This window comes from Olea europaea, chromosome 8, assembly GCF_002742605.1.
Source record: "Olea europaea var. sylvestris chromosome 8, O_europaea_v1, whole genome shotgun sequence".
Lineage (NCBI taxonomy): Eukaryota > Viridiplantae > Streptophyta > Magnoliopsida > Lamiales > Oleaceae > Olea > Olea europaea.
This window is the reverse complement of record NC_036244.1, coordinates 4,909,056-4,928,346: the sequence shown is the minus strand read 5'-3', so window position 1 is coordinate 4,928,346 and position 19,291 is coordinate 4,909,056. Positions and strand designations below refer to the sequence as shown.

Sequence of the window (19,291 nt, the reverse complement as noted above, 5' to 3'; positions counted from 1 at the left end):
TGTAGGTGTAGCATAAGTGGTGTCGTCTACGATATAGTGTGACATCTAACTTTCCATATGTACCATTCCCTGTGTTTATTATCGGACTTGCTTCAGTTGAATGTCACTATGTCAGAAATTCTAGGTAGAGCTGTGTTGGTCTCTGAAGGAACTTAGTGCCTTGGCATTGTACTGACTACTGCAGCTGGACCAAGTTCTTCTTTCTTGATATGGGATGAGTGATACTTACATTGATTTCATCTTAATCCAATAAAGATTATCTTTTACCTAGGTTCTATTTGATTGTAAGAATGAAATTTGGGTGGAAAAAAAAACGAATTCTAGGGAATTGAATTGTCGGGAACTTGTTTTCTTGGAAATTGTCAATTAAATTAAATCTATTTGATTGGTATAATTTTCACTTAGAAAATGTTGAAATTTTGTATCTTTTGATGTTCGTTTGACTTTGTTTTTCTTGACAATTGTCAATTAAAAAGATATAATTTATTACAATTATAAATAGAATTTGCTTAAAAAATAAAAAATATATGTAGGCCCTATTTGAGCCACATTAATGTAAGAATGATAATGAAAAATATAGTCGTTACGGGCTCCACACAAGAGATAGGGACATAAAGGGTGGAAAACCAATTTTCACCAAAACCATGAGAATTGGTTTTACACCAATTCATGGAAAATCCATCACGTGGGGAAGGGGAAGAAGTTGCTAGGAAAAATTTTTGCCATCAAACACTCCGAAAAGGTGGAAAATGGAAAATGAACCATATCAAACAGGGCCTTAGTTTGAATCGATTTCAAAATTTCACGTATTAGTTAATTTAATCAATTCTTCAATATGCAATTAAGAATAATGAATAGTAGGTACCTTGAAAGAGGACATTGAGAAAATTCTTATTAATCATACATTCTCTATAGGATTCTTCTACACTTACAGTAAAATAATATAATTGTAAATTTTGTTTTAACCAACTAATCATTATGAGTTAATGACCATACCCAATAAAATACCTCACTAGAATATCATGGTGTATATTGAGGATTTACATTTCCACAATCATATAAAAATTAATTGTTTAAGTTATCGAGGATATTGAACAACTCCTATGTAGTAGAAGGCAGAAACGTATTTATTAGGTGCGTTGCGTGTTATGGTACCAAGTGTTGGACTATTGAATAACTAAATGTCCATAAGATGGAGTGGAAATGAGGATGCTAAAATTGATTTATAGCGTGCTAGAACAATAAGATAAGAAATGAGTTTATACGCCAACAAGTAGAGATGATATCGATTGAGGATAAACTAAGGGCAAAATGACTTAGGTTGTAACATATCTTTCATAGGGAATATTATAATTCCAATTTGTTATTTTTTCACCACTAATAACTGACATAAATATTGTCAATGGGAGGAAATCAATCTTGGTTATTGTAGTTTAAAGAAAATATTTATCTTCGTGCCCTGTTCAATGTGTTTTATATTCTACAAACTTAGCCCCTGCTTGGTAACCATTCTTTCAAACTCTTTTTTCTTATACTTATTTTTAACCACACATTCTGACAATAAAATATTTTTCACGTAAACCCAAAACTTTTCCATTCTTTTTAACCATACGTTCTCTAAAAAATTACTATTCAAAAACTCATTATTTACAAAAAAGGGCTGTCAAACAGGGGCTTAATCCCAGAATCTCATTTTACCGGCTTGTGAACTAATATGGCCTATGAAGTAATAAAGTTGCTAAAAATGATGATTTGTATCTTCTGTCTATGCAATCTCTCTCTAGACATTTAAATTATCCAAGTAATAACGTAGCAAGTTATTTACATAGAAATTAGAAAATAACTCTCATTCAAAAGTTGGGTTATTACACGAAGCGGTAACTAATTTCCTAGCTCATTCCTAACAAATATTTCATTCTATAATTTCTTTAGCTGTACTTTTTTGTGGTGTTATAAATAGTGCATCACTTACTAATCTTCTACTTCCTATTTTGCAGAAGGCTAAGACCACCTCTGAATAGACGCCTTGTTATATCATTCTTCTTTCTTGGTTTAACTGGGTGAGTTTAATATCTCCAATGCTTTTTAGGCTGATATTTCGTGAACTGCAGTACTACTGATTTTCTTCATCTTTTTCCTTTACATTGGTAATTGAATAGGATTTTTGGAAACCAACTTTTGTTTCTCATTGGTCTGGGCTACACAAATCCAAGTTATGCTGCAGCCATTCAGCCTGCTATTCCAGTCTTTACATTTGTATTAGCTGTGATAATGGGGTCAGTCTACTCTATTTATGTTGCCCTGTCTCCCTCTCTTGCATGTTCTGTATTATCTCACCCCACCCTCCTTTGTGTATGCTTGTTGTGCATTTGGGTGCGCCCTTTACATATATGAGAGTCAGATTCTTATCCATTTCCTTTATGTGTGTATATATGATCCTTATATATTGTGACTGTGCATCACCACATTTCTTTATTCATTATGCAGTACAGAAACAGTGAATTTGCGAAGAACTGAAGGTCAAGCTAAGTTAGGAGGTACTATTGTGTGTATTTGTGGTGCCATTTTAATGGCTATGTTCCGTGGTCCTGCTGCGTTTGGATATAAGGAATCAGAATTTGCAGCTCAAATTGAAATAAGTGCCAAGGGTCAGCCTGAGCCTGTTGGATGGTTATTGTCTAGTTTTCTGGAATTAGGGATTGATAATTGGAACCTTGGTGTTTTATGCTTAATTGGGAATTGCATGTGCATGGCAGCTTATCTAGCCATTCAGGTATGAATAGTTAGTTTTGAAATTCAACTAGCTTCTTTCCTTTCCAGTTAACATTCACATCGTGGTTTCATATTTTTAATGGACAATGGTTTTTACAGGCACGTGTTAATTTGGTCAATTTAAGTGGTCTGAACATAATTTTTGATTTATTGGTTAACCTATCTGGTCTGCCCAATTTCCTGTTTCTAGGGATTCGTTTTGTTTTTAAGATGTTACACCATATATCAACAGTTATTATTTCTTCACATCATTGCCTTCAACTGGCCATGGCTTCAATTTTGAGAGGTTATTTTTCTTGTTGCTATCTTTGTCTTCTCCAGAGTGTGATTAAACAATTTCACAAACGCTAGATAGCTCTCATTTAATGCACTTTTACATTCATCAGAATCTCTCTCAATTTCTGTTCATTTACATTTTCAGAAAAGAAAATTGTAACACCATATACTTTTGAGTTTCAAATGATTGTTGATTCTTTAAACCCAAATTTGGAAATTGCATTTCTGGTTTACCATATTTTGGCTGTAATTTTAGTAGTGTATTGGGATTTACTTCTGAAAAAAGGTCAGAAACTCTAATTTTCTTCATGAAAATATAGGTCTATACCATATTTTGGCTGTAATTTTAGTAGTGTATTGGGATTTACTTCTGAAAAAAGGTCAGAAACTCTAATTTTCTTCATGAAAATATAGGTCTATACCATATTTTGGCTGTAATTTTAGTAGTGTATTGGGATTTACTTCTGAAAAAAGGTCAGAAACTCTAATTTTCTTCATGAAAATATAGGTCTGCCACTTCTTTTTGGTTATCTATATATATTTTTATTATATATGGCCAATTGTAGTTTGTAGAGCTTTACCTCCCCTTCTTATGTATGTTTCAGGCTCCAGTTCTAGTCCAATATCCTGCAAGCATATCAGTGACAGCATATTCATACTTCTTTGGTGTATTCTTTATGGTGGTAACTGCATTCTTTATGACGAATGAGTCCACTGACTGGAATTTGACACAATCTGAGGCTTTTGCTGTGTCCTATGCTGTAAGTTACTTACATTTCTTTTATATTTTCATACTGTGGCTAGAAAAGCAAGGGAGTTTACTGCTAATTTTTTTGCTATTTTTTCTGAAACAGAAATTGCTTAATTTGTTAAAGAATGAATGGAGGAGATGAGTGAAACCGCTAAAGAACAAAATTAATCAATTACTGTAGTGGAAGGGAGGATGTTACGAGCATATAAAACCAAATAAATTAAGAAATAAGAATATGTGTTAATGAATTTAGACATGTTAGTTGGTTTGAACATAAATTAAGGTGGATGATATGACAAGTTGAAATGTTAAGCAGTATCTGATAGCTTCTTGAAAATATTAAGCAGTATCCGGCTGTCTATCATATCGATACTAGTTACAAAAATTATGTGCCATGAATGTTTGATCATAATGAGTACGTTGCTTTCAAGTTGTAACTAAATACTTAAATTTCTAGAAAAAAATTATCTAGAAGCTATTTAACATTTAAAACTAAAATGAAGAATTAGAGATTCAAGGATCACTACAGTCATTCTTTAGAGATAATAGAAGTTTCTATGTCTTACTCAATTACTCTGTTGAATTATTTATTTCAACACAAAAGGTGAGATAACAATAATTCTTTATTTATGGAAATATGTTTACGTACCTGTGTTTTCCTTTTGAAGCCTCAAATCATATTCAGGTACCCATACAAGTTAATTTCATTCTGCCGTTCAGATGGCTCGAGAGAAATTTTCCCCATTGACAAAATTGTTATTTTCCATTCTGTTAGTACTATATCTCACTTGGAGGGATGAATTTGATCTTTTTCTTAGTTTCATTTCATTCAATTAAGCACGAGTAAATAACTTGATGCTGGTTGGAATTTTGAATATATTCTGTTTGAGAGGATCTAGAAAAGTTAATTTGGGGTTATGGCGGTGGAAGGTGGTGATGGGGTTGAGAGTACCAAGGAGAATTTTTGGCGGTGATTCCGGAATATTGGGGGTATATGGAATAACTTAGTTTTAGCATTGGGTGGTGGATGTTGAAACGAGGCCCCTGTTTGATTTAATTAAAAAAGTTGATAAAAATTTTATTCAAAGTTAACAATTTATTTTAATCACACATTTCATGGATCTCATAACTTTTATCAACTTTATTTTCAACCACACATTTCATCAAATTTTAATCATAACCTACAAAAAATCTTATATTTAGCTAAACCAAATAGGGGCAAGGTGAGTGAACAGAGATTTTGGAGTGTTAATATGAGTTCCCCATATTTTAAAATTACCATATCCTTACTTGATCAAGACTTCTTGCTCCTTCCTTCTTCCTCTCCCTTTTTTTTTTTTTTTTTTTGGTGATTTTATATTAGTATTGTTCTACTAAAATAGACTTATTGTAAAACTTTTTCTCTATTTTCAATTTTCAAATTTTGCATATGATCTCATTTGGTGATCGGAGCTCCTTCAAAAGCACCTGTTAGTATTGATAAATGACTTGATATTTACTTCCCTTGTGTTCAATTATGTGAATCAATTAAGCACCCACTGCTTTATAAATTTTCCTTACAGGGAATTGTAGCATCTGCTCTGAACTATGGGCTTTTGACATGGTCAAATAAGATTCTTGGCCCTGCCTTGGTTGCTTTGTATATGCCGCTTCAACCTGCTTTGTCCGCATTCCTATCAAGAATTTTCCTTGGAAGCCCTATTTATTTGGGAAGGTACACTCTTAAGATTTTCCTCTTCATTTTTGGTATTAGGTGCTAATCAATTCATTTAAGAACGTTATCATGCACCTATGATGAATACCCTCTACGCTTCCATGTTCAACAGTTTATTCGTTCTTTCTCGTCATTTTATGGGGCCATTTTTAACTTATTCTTGTGAACAGCATTTTGGGAGGACTTCTAATTATATCTGGACTGTATTTGGTCACTTGGGCATCCAATAGAGAGAAACAGGCAGCTGGAATTCTTCCTCACGCAACTCGGCCATCAGAACCGTTTACTAACAAGGATTCGTCTCTCAACAAGATCCCATACCAGAGAGGACACATTTTCTCAGGTCCTTCAACTTCAATACCAAAGATCATGGATTAACTAGATGTCGCCAGGAGGTTTTCTCTTAACTTTTATTACAGTGACCTCAAATCAGACTATGAGGGGGCACCGAATCCAGGAGAATAGGTAGGCCTTGTTAGCGGCACATCATCTGGAATGGATTCAATCAACGGATTCCCCTTGCTCATATTAGAAATTCTTACTTCACGGGATATTTTGACTCAAATTTATGTAAGAACTATTCGTGTTATATCAAGGCCTTGAAGTTTATAATCTCTCTTCCAATGTTTGAAAATTCAATGTTTTTCTTGTACCTTTCTTTGGCCTCATAAGATTGCAGGAACACGATGAGAATTACTTTATTCCAGTCCGGTGTTTTTTGGTGCAATTGGTACCTAATTAAATTAGAGTGATGTGTGTATAGAGAGCATTTTTCACCGAACAACCATAGAATACTCACAAGGGGGAGGGTGAGTGGGTGATTTTTTTTGCATTTTTTTATTACACCATGGAACCCACTCATGTAAGCGTTTGAAGGAATCCTACGAGGAAAATTTCTTTACAAATAGCATTTTTGATTAAATTAATCCATGTAACTTATACATTCGAAACCATTTTTTGAAGTTCTTTCAGCAGATTCACTCCTCTCTCTTTCCCTCAAATAGGGTAATGTTTCTTCATTCATCACGCTTCTCCTTGTCAAGGGTGTTCTTAACCAAATAAGTTGCCAATTTTGTTGAATCACAAAAACGATTTACTTGGAGATGGAAGCCTTCTTTCATTTCTCGATGTAGAGGACTAAGCTCATGAGTTTATTATCCTAGGTCAGAACAGGATAAAATATCACGATCACCAGTCTCATCACCCCTCATCACCTGTTGTTTTGTATTTCCCAACACATGGAGTGGAACCACCCTACTTTTTCGTCGCTAGCATGCCTATACAGTCGCTATTATGAAAATGTGCGGCTAATGAAAGTCAAAATTATGATTAAACCAATAGAATGAACCTTGAAATGATGAATTTCAGCAAATTACATGCTATATAGTACATAAAACGAGGAAGAAAAACAGTACTAATACAAGAATTAACTTATAAGTCCTCAGTTTTCACTTCGCCCAGTGGAGCTCCCTCATATTTTGCATTGTTATCAGAAGATAGTTCTGTCTTATCCTCTACTGCGTTCTTCTGTTGCAGCTCCTCCTTTAATCTTCTTATCTCGTCTTCTTTTTCTTCAAGCTTCTCTTGCAAGATAACCACCTGCGATAATCATAATTAGAATACAACTATCGACAAACTAGGATCTACTGCATCAAGTACACTGTATTTTTGTTGGACAAGAATGATAAACAAGATTCTAGCTACTATTTCTTTCTAAATATTTCTCATTTTTGTTGTACAAGAATAATAAACAAGATTCTAGCTACTATTTCTTTCTAAATATTTCTCAATACCATCTAATTCCTCACCAAATACGCCATAATGATTTTGGTGGCCTGGCTTCAGAGCCCAGAATTTCATAACTAACTATGTCATGACGATGTACAGTATTGCAGTAAAAGGAGACTTCACTAAAGAGTATGCACTCAGCTAATTAGTTACTTCAAGGAACAATAAACAAGAAAAATCACAAATAGGCCGGGACTATGTTCTACTGATTTGGGCATTGGTGTGCACCTAACCACTGGTAGGCCACCAGGGTCTCACCAAAAAGCATAAAATTCAACTTGAGAACTTGAACACGTAAGCATATATATATATGTACTTTCAAATTTGAGTGGGCATTTCAAATCCAAGGGGATCAGACTTTTATTTTCATTCAGAAAAATAATAATAATTGTGCTAAAGCTGTTTCAGATATAAACAAATCTATATGAACAACTTAATATTTGATAGTTAAATGCTTGATTTTGATGCAAGGAGTTCATGGGACTCGAGAATTGTATCACTGCCTTTAGTTTAGGTTCTAAAGTTCATTCTACTGGTTTATTTTTAAATTCTCCTCTTATCTTTCAAACAAAAAGGATTCAAGATTAATCCACTTCCCTAGATGTGCCGGGGTAGCATGCCAACATGTATAAAATACTGACAAATTATAGAGAAGCAGCTATGAGAATACCATTTCGTTTGATCTTTCCGCATCGTTGGTCAGTCCTCCCACTTGCTTGCACAATCCTGCAAACGCATTGAATAATGTAGTGAAAAAGGAACAGTCTTTCTAGCTTAAGTTTGGAAGATGGCTCCTGATAAAGCAGACTCGACATACAGGATTGTGTAGCCAACCACTAGTAAGTAACACATAAGACTTTTTTAGTTGAGCAAATGCATGATGCTAATAAATATGCTTCAACTGGCACCATAAGAATGTTTTATTGCATTATGAAAACGCTAACCTTCAAATAGACTTTTGAGTTCGGCATTCTGAGATTTTTGCAGAGCAAGTTTCATTGCTAGCTCGTGCATCTGCCAGAAACAACCAAAAAGAGCATCAATCAGTGGGACAAGAAATTTAGACGTCATTCTACAAAAGAATTGCCAACAACAGGTACATCTACGCATCCGCAAAATAGTGGGTTTCAGTCCATTCTAATTTTAGCATTAGAGGTAACGGTAATCAAAATTATGTGACTTAACACCACTGCGTTGTGACTATGTAGGTATACAATCTCATCACTAAATTTGTTGTGTAAGATGAGATACAATCTCAAAATGAGTTGCCTGTACCTTTCCTTCGTTGGCTTGGTTACCAATCTCATCGTTTTCTTCTTGCAGAGTCCTGCACTTTGCCATTAACATCTTCCCCATTTTACTTTGTGGGGTGAAATTGACTGCAGCAATATTATCTTGCAACTCTTTTACTTTCTTATCCTTCTCTTCAACCAAATTCTGGCATATGTTCGAAAGTAGTGAGCTTAAATATACAAAAAGGATCTCATTTTTTGCTGCATGCTAAATACGTAAAAAAAGATTCTAAAAGAATTCATTAGAGAATTATCAATAAAGCAAAGAAATGTCCATAATGGTGGAACTCCACTTGGCACTCAAATAGAAGTGGTGAATCCAGCAATCCAATGGGCAAGAAAAATGGGGTTAAAGAATAGTTATCAAAAGTAAAGTGAAACAAATCAGTCTGCCTGCTTCACCACTGGAAGAAACATACTACAATTGCTGAGACATATCGGTGTAGCAACAACAGGTGTGATGCTTAACAGTTAGATTGTTGATGAGGAAGCAGTCAATTAATTTGGATATTGCTCATCTTAGTATACTGTATCTTTTCAGTGAGAGCCTCAATAATTATGCCAGAAGAATTAGATATTCAATCTTAGAGAAAGAGCATGTTCAGAAAAGCTTAAAAGAGATCACTTATAAGTAAATAAGTTTTAACATGGTTAATCTATTTAAAATTGATTAAAATTGGAATAAATTAATTGTTTTGACACACAGAGGTTATAGTTACTTTCAAATAAGTAACTTTTCTTTTTGAATAAAAGTAAGGAAAAAGTAATTTACCAAAGATGTTCGGAAATTAAAACTTATACTTATTTTTTAGCTTATCCAAATATACTATGTACTTCTCTTGTCCAGGGTTTAGACCACACTGCCATTACTGGGCATATATATATCATTCATGTGGCCCACCTTATCAGTAGTCTCAGGTGTAACTTACGCTGTACCATCAGCAATGCCAAATGATTCAATTACAAGAGACTATCATCGCTTTTGATTGACAGCAAAGAGAACTGTCTTACTTCAAAAGTACCCAATACAAAGGTTTATTCACTAACTAAACCAATTTTTAATTTGCACAAGTTCTAACACACCACAGTTTGAGCACCAAATTGTTATAAAAAAGCTCTAAGCAAAAATTGACTATTGCAGCATTCTAATTAAAAGAATAGTCCCTAATTATTCATCAAGAAACAGAAACAGAACTCTACAGAAACTTTAGTTTACAAGTACGTTATACATGTATAAATGTTTTAGCAGAGACCTCTTCTAAATGAACCGAAAGACAAACCTACAAGGCTCTCCATGAAATTAAAGCAATTAGAGATTATCCACATCAGAAATATAATATGTTAAGTAAAAAATTCTTCAGATTCATTAGAATTGGAAGTCTAAAAGAAGTACCTTCAATCGTGTGAACTCTTCATGGATTGCTGGGTCTAGTAGTAACCTCCTGGCCTGTCAAGTTTACTACAAGTTAAGTATTAACAAAAAAGAAGAAAAGAACAGTGTCCACAGGCACATTACTCTTCATCTATAGGATAAGCTTTTAAATCAAAAGATTCTTCAAAATCCATTCTATTTGGTTTCAGTTCCACATGTAAAGGGGTTGATAACAAGGAATTCCAATTAGTTCTACTGTTTCCACAAGAAATACTCTAAGCTATTTTCGACCTCGTTTGGTATCCATTTTTTTCAAAATGCATTTTTCTCTCTCTTCTTTTCAACCACACATTCTTCATTAAAATAATATTACACATAAATCAAAAAAATTTCGTTATTTTTCAACCACATATTTCCCATCAATTTATTATTTCAAAATGCATACCAAACACCCTCTTCATCTGATGATTTTTCCTTTTCCTTTTATTTCCCCTGCCCGTATAACATATTTATGTTGCCACATCTTAAAAGGATAATGATAAGCCACCAATTAACTTCATATATTCTAGAAGATTCAGGAAGAATGGATAAGCAGCTGAATGTAAAAAATTCTGTTAGTTGGCTAGCTAACGTAGGAAAAGTAGTTATAGATATTAGTAATTTATCTAAAGAAAATTAGGTCGTTTCCTTGTATATATTAGCTAGTTTCCTTGTATACGTGGTATCCTAAAATAACTTGTAACATTCTATAAAAGCATGAAAGAGAGACGAGGAATTCATCCGGCAAAATATAGTTAATAGAACACTTACAAATAGAGACGAGAATGAACATAGTAGGGAGCCTTTAGGGAGTGAGTAGAAGGGAGACCTTAGGAGAGTTTTAGCTCTCTCGAATGGCTATTTGTTATTTCCTTTCTTGCTGTATTTTCTTTTAATTCAATAAATATATTGTTGCTCCTTTGATTCTTACAGAATTCCGCCTTTTACAATTAGAACCTTATCAAATGGTATCAGAGCACGTCGATCTGCTGGCCCCAATGAAGATAGAAAGTAGAGTGGAAATCATGGAAAAGGAGATGAAGAACTTGAAAATGGAGATGCAATACCTTCCCAAATTGGAAAACTCTGTGGAACACCTTACACAGAGTATGGCCAAGATGATGCAGACGGTGGAGGCAACCCAAAAAATTGTGGCATCACTAATTCACCTCGAGGCAGCCTTCATCCGTCCGAAAGCAGATTTGAGTAGAAAGGTTGAGCGGATGCCTTACAGAAGAACAGAATCCAACGAATCCATTCCGAATTGATCATCGAATGCAAGATAGAGGAAAAACGCCGAAAGGATCGAGTGAAGCTACTTATGGCAGAGTCTCGATGAAAGGGGTCAGAGCATACAGGGGAGATCAGTGGCAGGGTTCCGACGCTCACTGGAAGCTTTGGTTGCACCTATGCCGGATATCAAAGAGGGGGTGTTGGAGGGAACGTTTATGAATGGGCTGAAACAAGACATAAGGACTAAAGTCCAATTGTTATATCCACAGGGATTGGCCAAATCACGGATATGACCCAAATAATTGAAGATCGCAGCAACTTAAAAGCTAGAAGGGATAATCCGGCCCAAAAGGCCATCAAATTATTTTGAACCCCAAATCAATAGGAAGGAAAGAAAGCGGAACTGTTCCCTACAAGATCCAGGATGGTGGGGGAGAAATACAGAGTCTGCTACCAAAGCAAAAATCTACTGGAACCCTATCAATTGGTATATTTAGGAGAAGCTGAAATTGATGACATCAAGAAGGGACAACCCTTTAAGCTTTTTTCTGGGGCAATGATGCCATGGCTGCAAGGAAAACGCTTGTACCATAAATGGCGGGAGAAGAATCCAATCGGGCATCACAATAAATATAAGGGGCTACCGAACTTCAAAGCCTCCTGGGAATCTGTAGCAGCTCTTAAACATCATTTCCTTGATTTCAACCTTGAGGACCAGGTTTATTTGGAACCCGAGGGTAATGATAAGCCACCAATTAAGTTCATATATTCTAGAAGATCCAGGAAGAATGGATAAGCAGCTGAATGTCACAAATTCTGTTAGTTGGGTAGCTGACGTAGGAAAAGTAGTTATAGAACACTTATAAATAGAGATGAGAATGGACACAGTAGGGGGCCCTTGGGGAGTGAGTAGAAGAAAGACCTTAGGAGAGTTTTAGCCCTCACGAATGGCTGTTTGTTATTTCATTTCTTGCTGTATTTTCTTTTAATTCAATAAATATATTGTTGCTCCTTTGATTCTTACAGAATTCTGCCTTTTACAATTAGAACCTTATCAGATAAGTTCATGGCTTCATACATATAACAGTAAGTTATACTTACCACTTGTACAATCTTCTTCTATCATGGATTAACTTCCATAGAAGCTACATACTCATTGAGATTATGGTATCGAACAAACAAAACAAACAACATTAAATAGGTCAAGTTGACAATTTCATAGCACCTCTGCGGAGTCCATTTGTAGCATCTTTGTCATCAGTCTTCATAAAAACAGTTACAACGCTAAAAGATTAGAAAATCGAAATTATTATAAAGAAGAAATTCTGATTAATCTCTAAATTACTTCTTTTTATACAATTTTTCATTTAGATGGAGGCAGGACTTCAATTAATATTGATAAAATCATGTCAAAATCAAAAAGAAAGAGAAGCATAAGAAAGAAACTTTGACAGAAAATGAAATCAATGGTTATACAGAAGTTAATCCACACAAACCAAAGAGTTCATTCTTGCGAGAAACTTATTTTACATCTCAAGTCTCAAACAGCAGACTGTATCATATTTTTGTTTTCTATAAGAGTCAAAATCATGCAATGAGATGAAAATCACACAGAAGAGTTCTATCACATGCACAGCACCTGCATTGACGGTGGTTTGAGCTGAGCTCTCAAATCTCGAACTGCAAACTGTATCAAGTTGAGAGGAGAGGAATTAAGAATGCAGATAAAGAAATAAAAGTTTAGCTTGATGATGAAACATTTTTTATGCATCACCATACCAATCAAATCAGATTTAAAAAAGCTTAGCAAAGGATGAATTCACACCTTCAACTCAGCTATCTCTTGCTCCCGTTTCGCAAATGTTACAATGAATGCAGCTTCTTTTTTCTTTGCTTTCTCAAGCTAATAACAAAAAGATTAAGAAAAGCTGAGTTAACTACTAACTAAAAACTTGTAAATATAAAGAACACGTATGTTTGACAAAAACCTGCTCTCGGAGAGATTCCTCAGATGATCTCAGGTTCTGAAGGTAGTTTACTACTACTTTTGGTTCTAGCAGAAATGTAAGAAGAGTAATTTCTTCAGAGGGAGAAATAATTCAAAAAGTGAACAATTCTTTAGTTACAAGAGTATGAAACAAATGCCAGAATGAAAAGACAAGTGCCAAAAGAATTAGTCAAACCAATAGGTGCGTCGGATGTGAAGTACTCATTCTGAAAAGATGAACGCCATTCTTGAATCTCGGACTTAGCCTCCTTAAGTTCTGTCTGAAACCAACATACCACAACCAGTTAACCAACAAAAAGTTTAACATCATCAAGAAAATTTAGCTCGAATTTTTGTTTACCAACTCATATTTGGAAAAAATTACTGCTCACTTTTTCAGGCTAACCAAATTGAATGGAAGGGGAAAAAGAAAATGTAGAACATAAAAAACCAAGAGAGAGGTAAATAGAAAGATGAAGAATACCTGACAATCTTTGAGTTCATTCTTACAGTTCTGGAGACTGCAAAAACATGCCACGAGAAAGATACTCTGTAAGTCTGGTTCATTCTATAAAAACGACTTTAAATAATTATATTTTTTTATGAATAAGTACATATATTATAATATGAGAAACAATACCTCTCACGAAGAGATAAAATCATTCCTGTTGCCACACCTGGTGCAGTTTCTTCTACTTGCAGGTTAGCCTTAAGATCATAAGATGTCCACAAACAAAATGAAGTTAGGTTTAAGATTCCAACAGCCATAACAAAGGTACTAACAGCATAGCACAAGGAACAAGACCTCACAAAATTAATGGATATATAAAGTCCAAAAAATTAAACCACCCAGTATTTCGCTTTCCATTTTTACCCATGGGACTGGAGAAAGAAGGTACATGTACATCAACTGTTTTGAATCGTGCATTGTATGGTAAGTTACATAAATCAACTGAACCAAACTTCTATATAAATATTAAGTAAAAACATAAAAATTATTAATTATATCAATAAGAGGTCAATAACACAAACAGTTATGTTAAATGGAATTTGGTGAACAAATAAAGCGACTTCGGAGCCGTCGAAGACCTGTCTACAGGTCAGGGCTTCTTATTTCCCTTTCTTTTCTTTTATTTATCTTCTCAACGGAAAAGTCTTTGGGTACAGCCACAATACGAACTAGCATCAAGAGACATTTGAACTTCTTGGTAATCCATATGGAGAAGCTCACTCCGATAGATTTTCAAAATAGAAGTCTAAAGTGTCAGAAAGTCACTATCAATACTAGTCACTTCTTCATTCTTGTGGATATGCCATTTAAATGACAAAGTAAAGCTTCCTCTGCCCTTATTTTCCATCAACCAAAGACTGATGTCGGTCTCTGTTACTATTTATTTATTTTTATTTATTTATTATTATTTTTTTTTTTTATAATAGGTAGTCTCTGTTACTTCATTTACACAGAACATTCAATATTTCCAGGAGTCCAATCTAGGAAGCAAGGGCAAAGTTCATAAGGGCACAGACCCCTCTATAACTTTGAAACTGCATTGTTTACCCTTATATTTATCATAATCTTTTTAAAAACCTTTGATGTTGTCACCCCCAACCCCAGAATAATAATTGACATTTTATATGCATCTCCTTATGAATTTAGTTTAGGTTTATCTATTTTGTAACTTTGGCCCCTCTTCTTGTAAATTTCTACCTTCACTGCAACTGGGAAATTTATGCAAGTTCAGTGGATGTCATGGATATAGCTTGTGACTTCAGTTCTTTAAAATACATGAAATTGTTCAAGCAAATTTGAACAATTAGAATGATGCAGAGAGAAGATGATGGGAGCCTCCAGTGTGCCTACATAATTCTAAACTGAATCCCAACAAATGACAGTTGTAACATCCTGAATTTTTACTACTAATTGTTAGATTTAAATTTAGGACAAAGTGCTCTATTATTAAAGTTTAATGACATTATCGGTTACTGGCCAATAGTTTGAGGACCTAAGTGAAAAGTTATTTCGGAGGTTAGATGACATCATGTGTAAAACATATGTAAATACGACAATTGGTCTTGATTAAAAATAATTTATTTAACCACATGCATTATTCACACCACATTTCAAGTCAATGTAATTGATTTGACCACGTAAATAAAGGTGATTGATTTTTTCATATGCATTATTCACACCAAGTTTTACACCAAATCAATTGATTTAACCACATGATTAAAGATATTGATTTGACTACTTTCATGACAATACACCATTTATGCATCGATCATGCCTAACATCTAGCCATATCCTCTCACTTTTCTACACATGGTCTAAGAATTTACACTATAAATAAGAGACAAATCCAACACTAGACTACCCCTCACCAACTATTTACATACACTCCCCCTCTACCTCTATCACTTTTTCTCTCCGCCTTTACTCTTTCTTTTGTCATTTCAATATTAAATATAGTTGTACGCTTACACAATCACACGTAAATACTCAACCACATATGCGGCTCAATGATCTCTCTCCAACAATCATTTCTTCTATCATTTTGAATTGTTCAGTGAAAGGTAAGTACGTTGTTATTATTATTATTATTACTACTACTCTATATACATATATACATATATACATATATATATATATATACATATATATATATATATGTATGTATGTATAATTTCATGGCTATATTAAGTGATGGTTCGTATTATGTATAAGATTTGTATAGGCGGACTAGAGTATAGTAGCGCTACGCACAAAAATTTGGCACCATCTAATTTAGGTCCAATTTTTGTGTCTCTCTACGCAAGTATGAAATTTTTTCATGAAACGCATATACAATAACAAAAATTACTCACACACACTTATTGAGATTTTATCTTACATTATATTCTTTTTCCCTTTTTCAGAAAATTAATGGTTTTAGGCGGTCGATGCAGAGATAAATTCCACCGTAGGATATTTAAAATAATTTTCATGAAGTTATGCGAATTTTATTTAATTTATGTTAAATTCATATTTAGATTTCCTTATGCCAAACAATAAGTTTATTATGAATAATGTTGAATAGTAATTATTTTTATAAAAATTATATTTATTCGTTTCATTCCCTTTATTTAAGTTTAATTTAAATTTTAGTGACCCTCGAATCGTTAAAGATTCGGGTTGTCACAATTGTAACTGACAAAACTTGATATTAACAACAATAAAACTGGAATGGGAAAGTTCAAATTGCATTTGACCTCCACTATCCACTACATTATTTTTTCTTACTTTTTTCTTCAAAATCAACATTAAAGCAACTCCTATAATAACACATCCTTCTTCAAAAGCTAAATTTGCACTTGTGCACCTTGTTAACCATCAATACTGATAAGGAAGAAGTGTATGATTCTCCATAATTTTTGCCACAATATCATCTTGTATAGCTGTAGGGACATTTTGTATATTTGTAATTTGTTATTTATTCTTTCCTATTATATATGATTTCACAACTATAATTATTGCCTGTAATAACCAGAAGTTATCTCCTCCATTTGGCAAGGAGAAATTCAACTATTCCACTGTTTGTCACACACTTTTATGGTATCACAGCCATAGTTTTTTTCCTCACCATGGCTGATTCGTCGTCTTCATCTCTCACTCTTCCACTCAACACAATGGTGCATATGCTCACCATTAAACTGACTTCCTCCAATTATTTGTTATGGAAGAATCAGTATGTTCCTCTGTTAGCAGGTCAAGACCTTCTTGGTTATTCGGACGGCAACATCAGGGTTCCATCTGACAAGATTACTGTACATAATGGCACCACAAAGCCGAATCCTGATTATATCTCTTGGCTGCAGACAGATCAAATGCTAATCAGTTTGCTCTATTCCTCTCTTACAGAGGAGTCTATGAGTGAGGTACTGGGTTTACGTCATTCACATGAGGCTTGGCGTTCTCTTGAAGTCTCATTTTCACATAGGTCAAAGACTCAAGAATTACAACTTAAGGATGAACTCCAATTGATGCAACGCGGCCTCAGTCCATTGCTGAATTTTCTCGAACCTTCAAAGGTCTTTATGATCAACTGGCTACTATTGGCCGTCCTATTGACGACACGGATAAAGTTCACTAGTATTTACGGGCATTAGGACCAGACTACAAGATCTTCTCCACTAATATGATGTCACAACTTCCACTATCCTCTTTTGCAGAGATATTGCTAAAAACTGACCATTTCCAACCATGACACGTTCATTACCAGAGTAAATAGCAAGTTCATCCACGCCCTCGGTATCATTAGTCATGTGGGACGTTGCACCAGAGTCGGAACCATTCAGAGTCATTCAGGCCTTGAATTGAGCAGGCGGAAAATGCTTCAACAATGTTAGCTGATTGCTTCTTCTTAAGTTTCAAGTAGACCCAACAACGTTTTGCTAGGTGTCCTTTATTGTCACACAACTGATAGTAAACAGAAGAGGATAAAGGCTTTAAATTGACAAAAGTTGTCGAAGGCTGATTTGAGATTAACAAACGATTTTTCCTTTTGTTAGTTCCTGCCCATTTGAAAGTTTTCTGTACATAATAGGCAGAGTTGGGTGGTGAAATTCAAGCTTTGGAGAAAAATAATACGTGGATCCTTATACCTCATCCTAAGAATCATAATGTGGTTGGCTGTCGCTGGATTTTCAAAACTAAACTTCGCTCTGATGGGTCTATTGAACGCCATAAGGCACGTCTTCTGGCTCAAGGATTTTCTCAAGTTCATGGTCTTGATTTTGGTGATACATTTGGCCCTGTGGTGCGTCCTGCCACAGTTTGAATCATTTTGTCCTTGGCTCTTACTTGTGGATGGCGTTTACTTCAATTAGATGTTAAAAATGCCTTTCTTCAAGGGTTTCTCAATGAAGTGATATACATGGAACAACCGCCTGGCTACACTAATCCACAATTTCCTCAGCATGTTTGTCGCCTGAAGCATGCTCTTATGGCTTGAAACAAGCTCCTCAAGCTTGGTTTCATCGCTTTAGCTCCTTTTTGCTTAAATTGGGTTTTGTCTCCAATCTGGCTGATTCTTCATTGTTTGTCTACCACTTGGGACTGTTTATTTAGTTCTTTATGTTGATGATATGGTCATCACTGGAAGTAATCCTTCTATGATTCAATCCATTATTACTTGGCTTTCCAAGGATTTTTCCATGAAGGATTTGGGTGATATTTATTATTTTCTTGGCGTTGAAGTCCAAGCTAATGAGAAGGGTTTATTTCTCGGTCAAACGAAGTATGCTCTTGATCTCTTACAACGTGCTTCCATGCTTGATGCGAAGCCCATTTCCACACCATTTTTCGTTGGTCAGCACCAATCAGCTGAAGGAAAGATGTTCTCCGATCCTACTTTGTTTCGTTCTCTTGCAGGCACACATCAATACTTGACTATCACTAGACCAGATTTTTCATTCAGTGTAAATTCCATTTGCCAGTTCATGCATGCCCCCACAGAGGATCACTTTTATGCTCTCAAGCGTATTCTACGATATGTTAAAAGGCACTCCTCATTATGGACTTCAACTTCATAAGCAGTCAACTTGTAATCTTCTTGCCTGCTCTGATGCGAATTGGGCTGGATGTCCTGATACACGTCGTTCTACTATTGGTTATCCTATATTTTTTGGTGCCAATTTAGTCTCTCGGTCCTCTAAGAAACAAAGCACTCTCTTGTTCAAGTGCTGAAACAGAGTATTGCTCCTTAGCTATTGTCACGATTGATATTGCCTGGATTATTCAACTACTTCGGGACCTTCGTGTTACACCCTCAACGCCACCTAAAATTCTTTGCGACAATCGAAGTGCAATATTTATGGCTGCCAATCCAGTTACTCGTCCTCGGTCAAAACATATTGCGATGGACTACCATTTTGTTCGTGAACTTGTTGCTAATGGCACTATGAATGTTGAATTTGTTCCTTCACATCTACAGCTTGCTCACTCGTTGACCAAAGGCATCACCAAACCCCAGTTCTTTCTTTTTCGAAGCAAGCTCAGCGATATCCCTTCTGCTCAACTTGTTGGGGGGGG

The 19,291-nt window shown here is 34.9% G+C and overlaps 2 protein-coding genes across 6 annotated transcripts in view; one reads left to right on the top strand and one right to left on the bottom strand.

Annotated features, from left to right (window-relative positions):
• The window catches only part of LOC111398606 (WAT1-related protein At3g45870-like), a 7,050-nt gene extending 883 nt beyond the window's left edge, over positions 1 to 6,167 (top strand). For 3 of the 5 annotated variants that reach the window (XM_023025592.1, XM_023025593.1, XM_023025596.1), the window contains 6 exons: positions 1,998 to 2,060; positions 2,160 to 2,276; positions 2,488 to 2,773; positions 3,654 to 3,809; positions 5,362 to 5,513; positions 5,684 to 6,167. In XM_023025592.1, the coding sequence (XP_022881360.1) occupies positions 1,998 to 2,060; positions 2,160 to 2,276; positions 2,488 to 2,773; positions 3,654 to 3,809; positions 5,362 to 5,513; positions 5,684 to 5,891 (982 nt within the window). In that variant the 3' untranslated portion in view covers positions 5,892 to 6,167. The remainder of the gene's footprint in view (positions 1 to 1,997; positions 2,061 to 2,159; positions 2,277 to 2,487; positions 2,774 to 3,653; positions 3,810 to 5,361; positions 5,514 to 5,683) is intronic. The other 2 variants (XM_023025594.1, XM_023025595.1) reach the window with 1 other exon arrangement.
• Positions 6,168 to 6,821: 654 nt separating this feature from the next.
• Positions 6,822 to 14,007, bottom strand: LOC111398604 (FKBP12-interacting protein of 37 kDa). The gene is made up of 11 exons (XM_023025591.1): positions 13,865 to 14,007; positions 13,709 to 13,745; positions 13,421 to 13,505; positions 13,226 to 13,290; positions 13,063 to 13,140; positions 12,877 to 12,924; positions 9,987 to 10,040; positions 8,577 to 8,738; positions 8,246 to 8,315; positions 7,972 to 8,027; positions 6,822 to 7,112 (listed from the first exon to the last, which is right to left on the bottom strand). The coding sequence occupies exons 1-11, from the start codon at positions 13,990 to 13,992 to the stop codon at positions 6,945 to 6,947; spliced, it is 951 nt and encodes a 316-aa protein (XP_022881359.1). The 5' UTR covers positions 13,993 to 14,007; the 3' UTR covers positions 6,822 to 6,944.
• Positions 14,008 to 19,291: the final 5,284 nt, after the last annotated feature.

What these genes read in the sequence shown, in the direction of transcription:
- LOC111398604 (XM_023025591.1), bottom strand. Translation starts at nt 13,992, where the DNA reads ATGGCTGTTGGAATCTTAAACCTAACTTCATTTTGTTTGTGGACATCT. An exon ending in ATGAACTCAAAGATTGTCAG is followed by an intron (nt 13,506 to 13,708) that starts GTATTCTTCATC and finishes TGTTGGTTTCAG; the next exon opens with ACAGAACTTAAGGAGGCTAA. An exon ending in ACTCAAAAGTCTATTTGAAG is followed by an intron (nt 8,028 to 8,245) that starts GTTAGCGTTTTC and finishes ATGCGTTTGCAG; the next exon opens with GATTGTGCAAGCAAGTGGGA.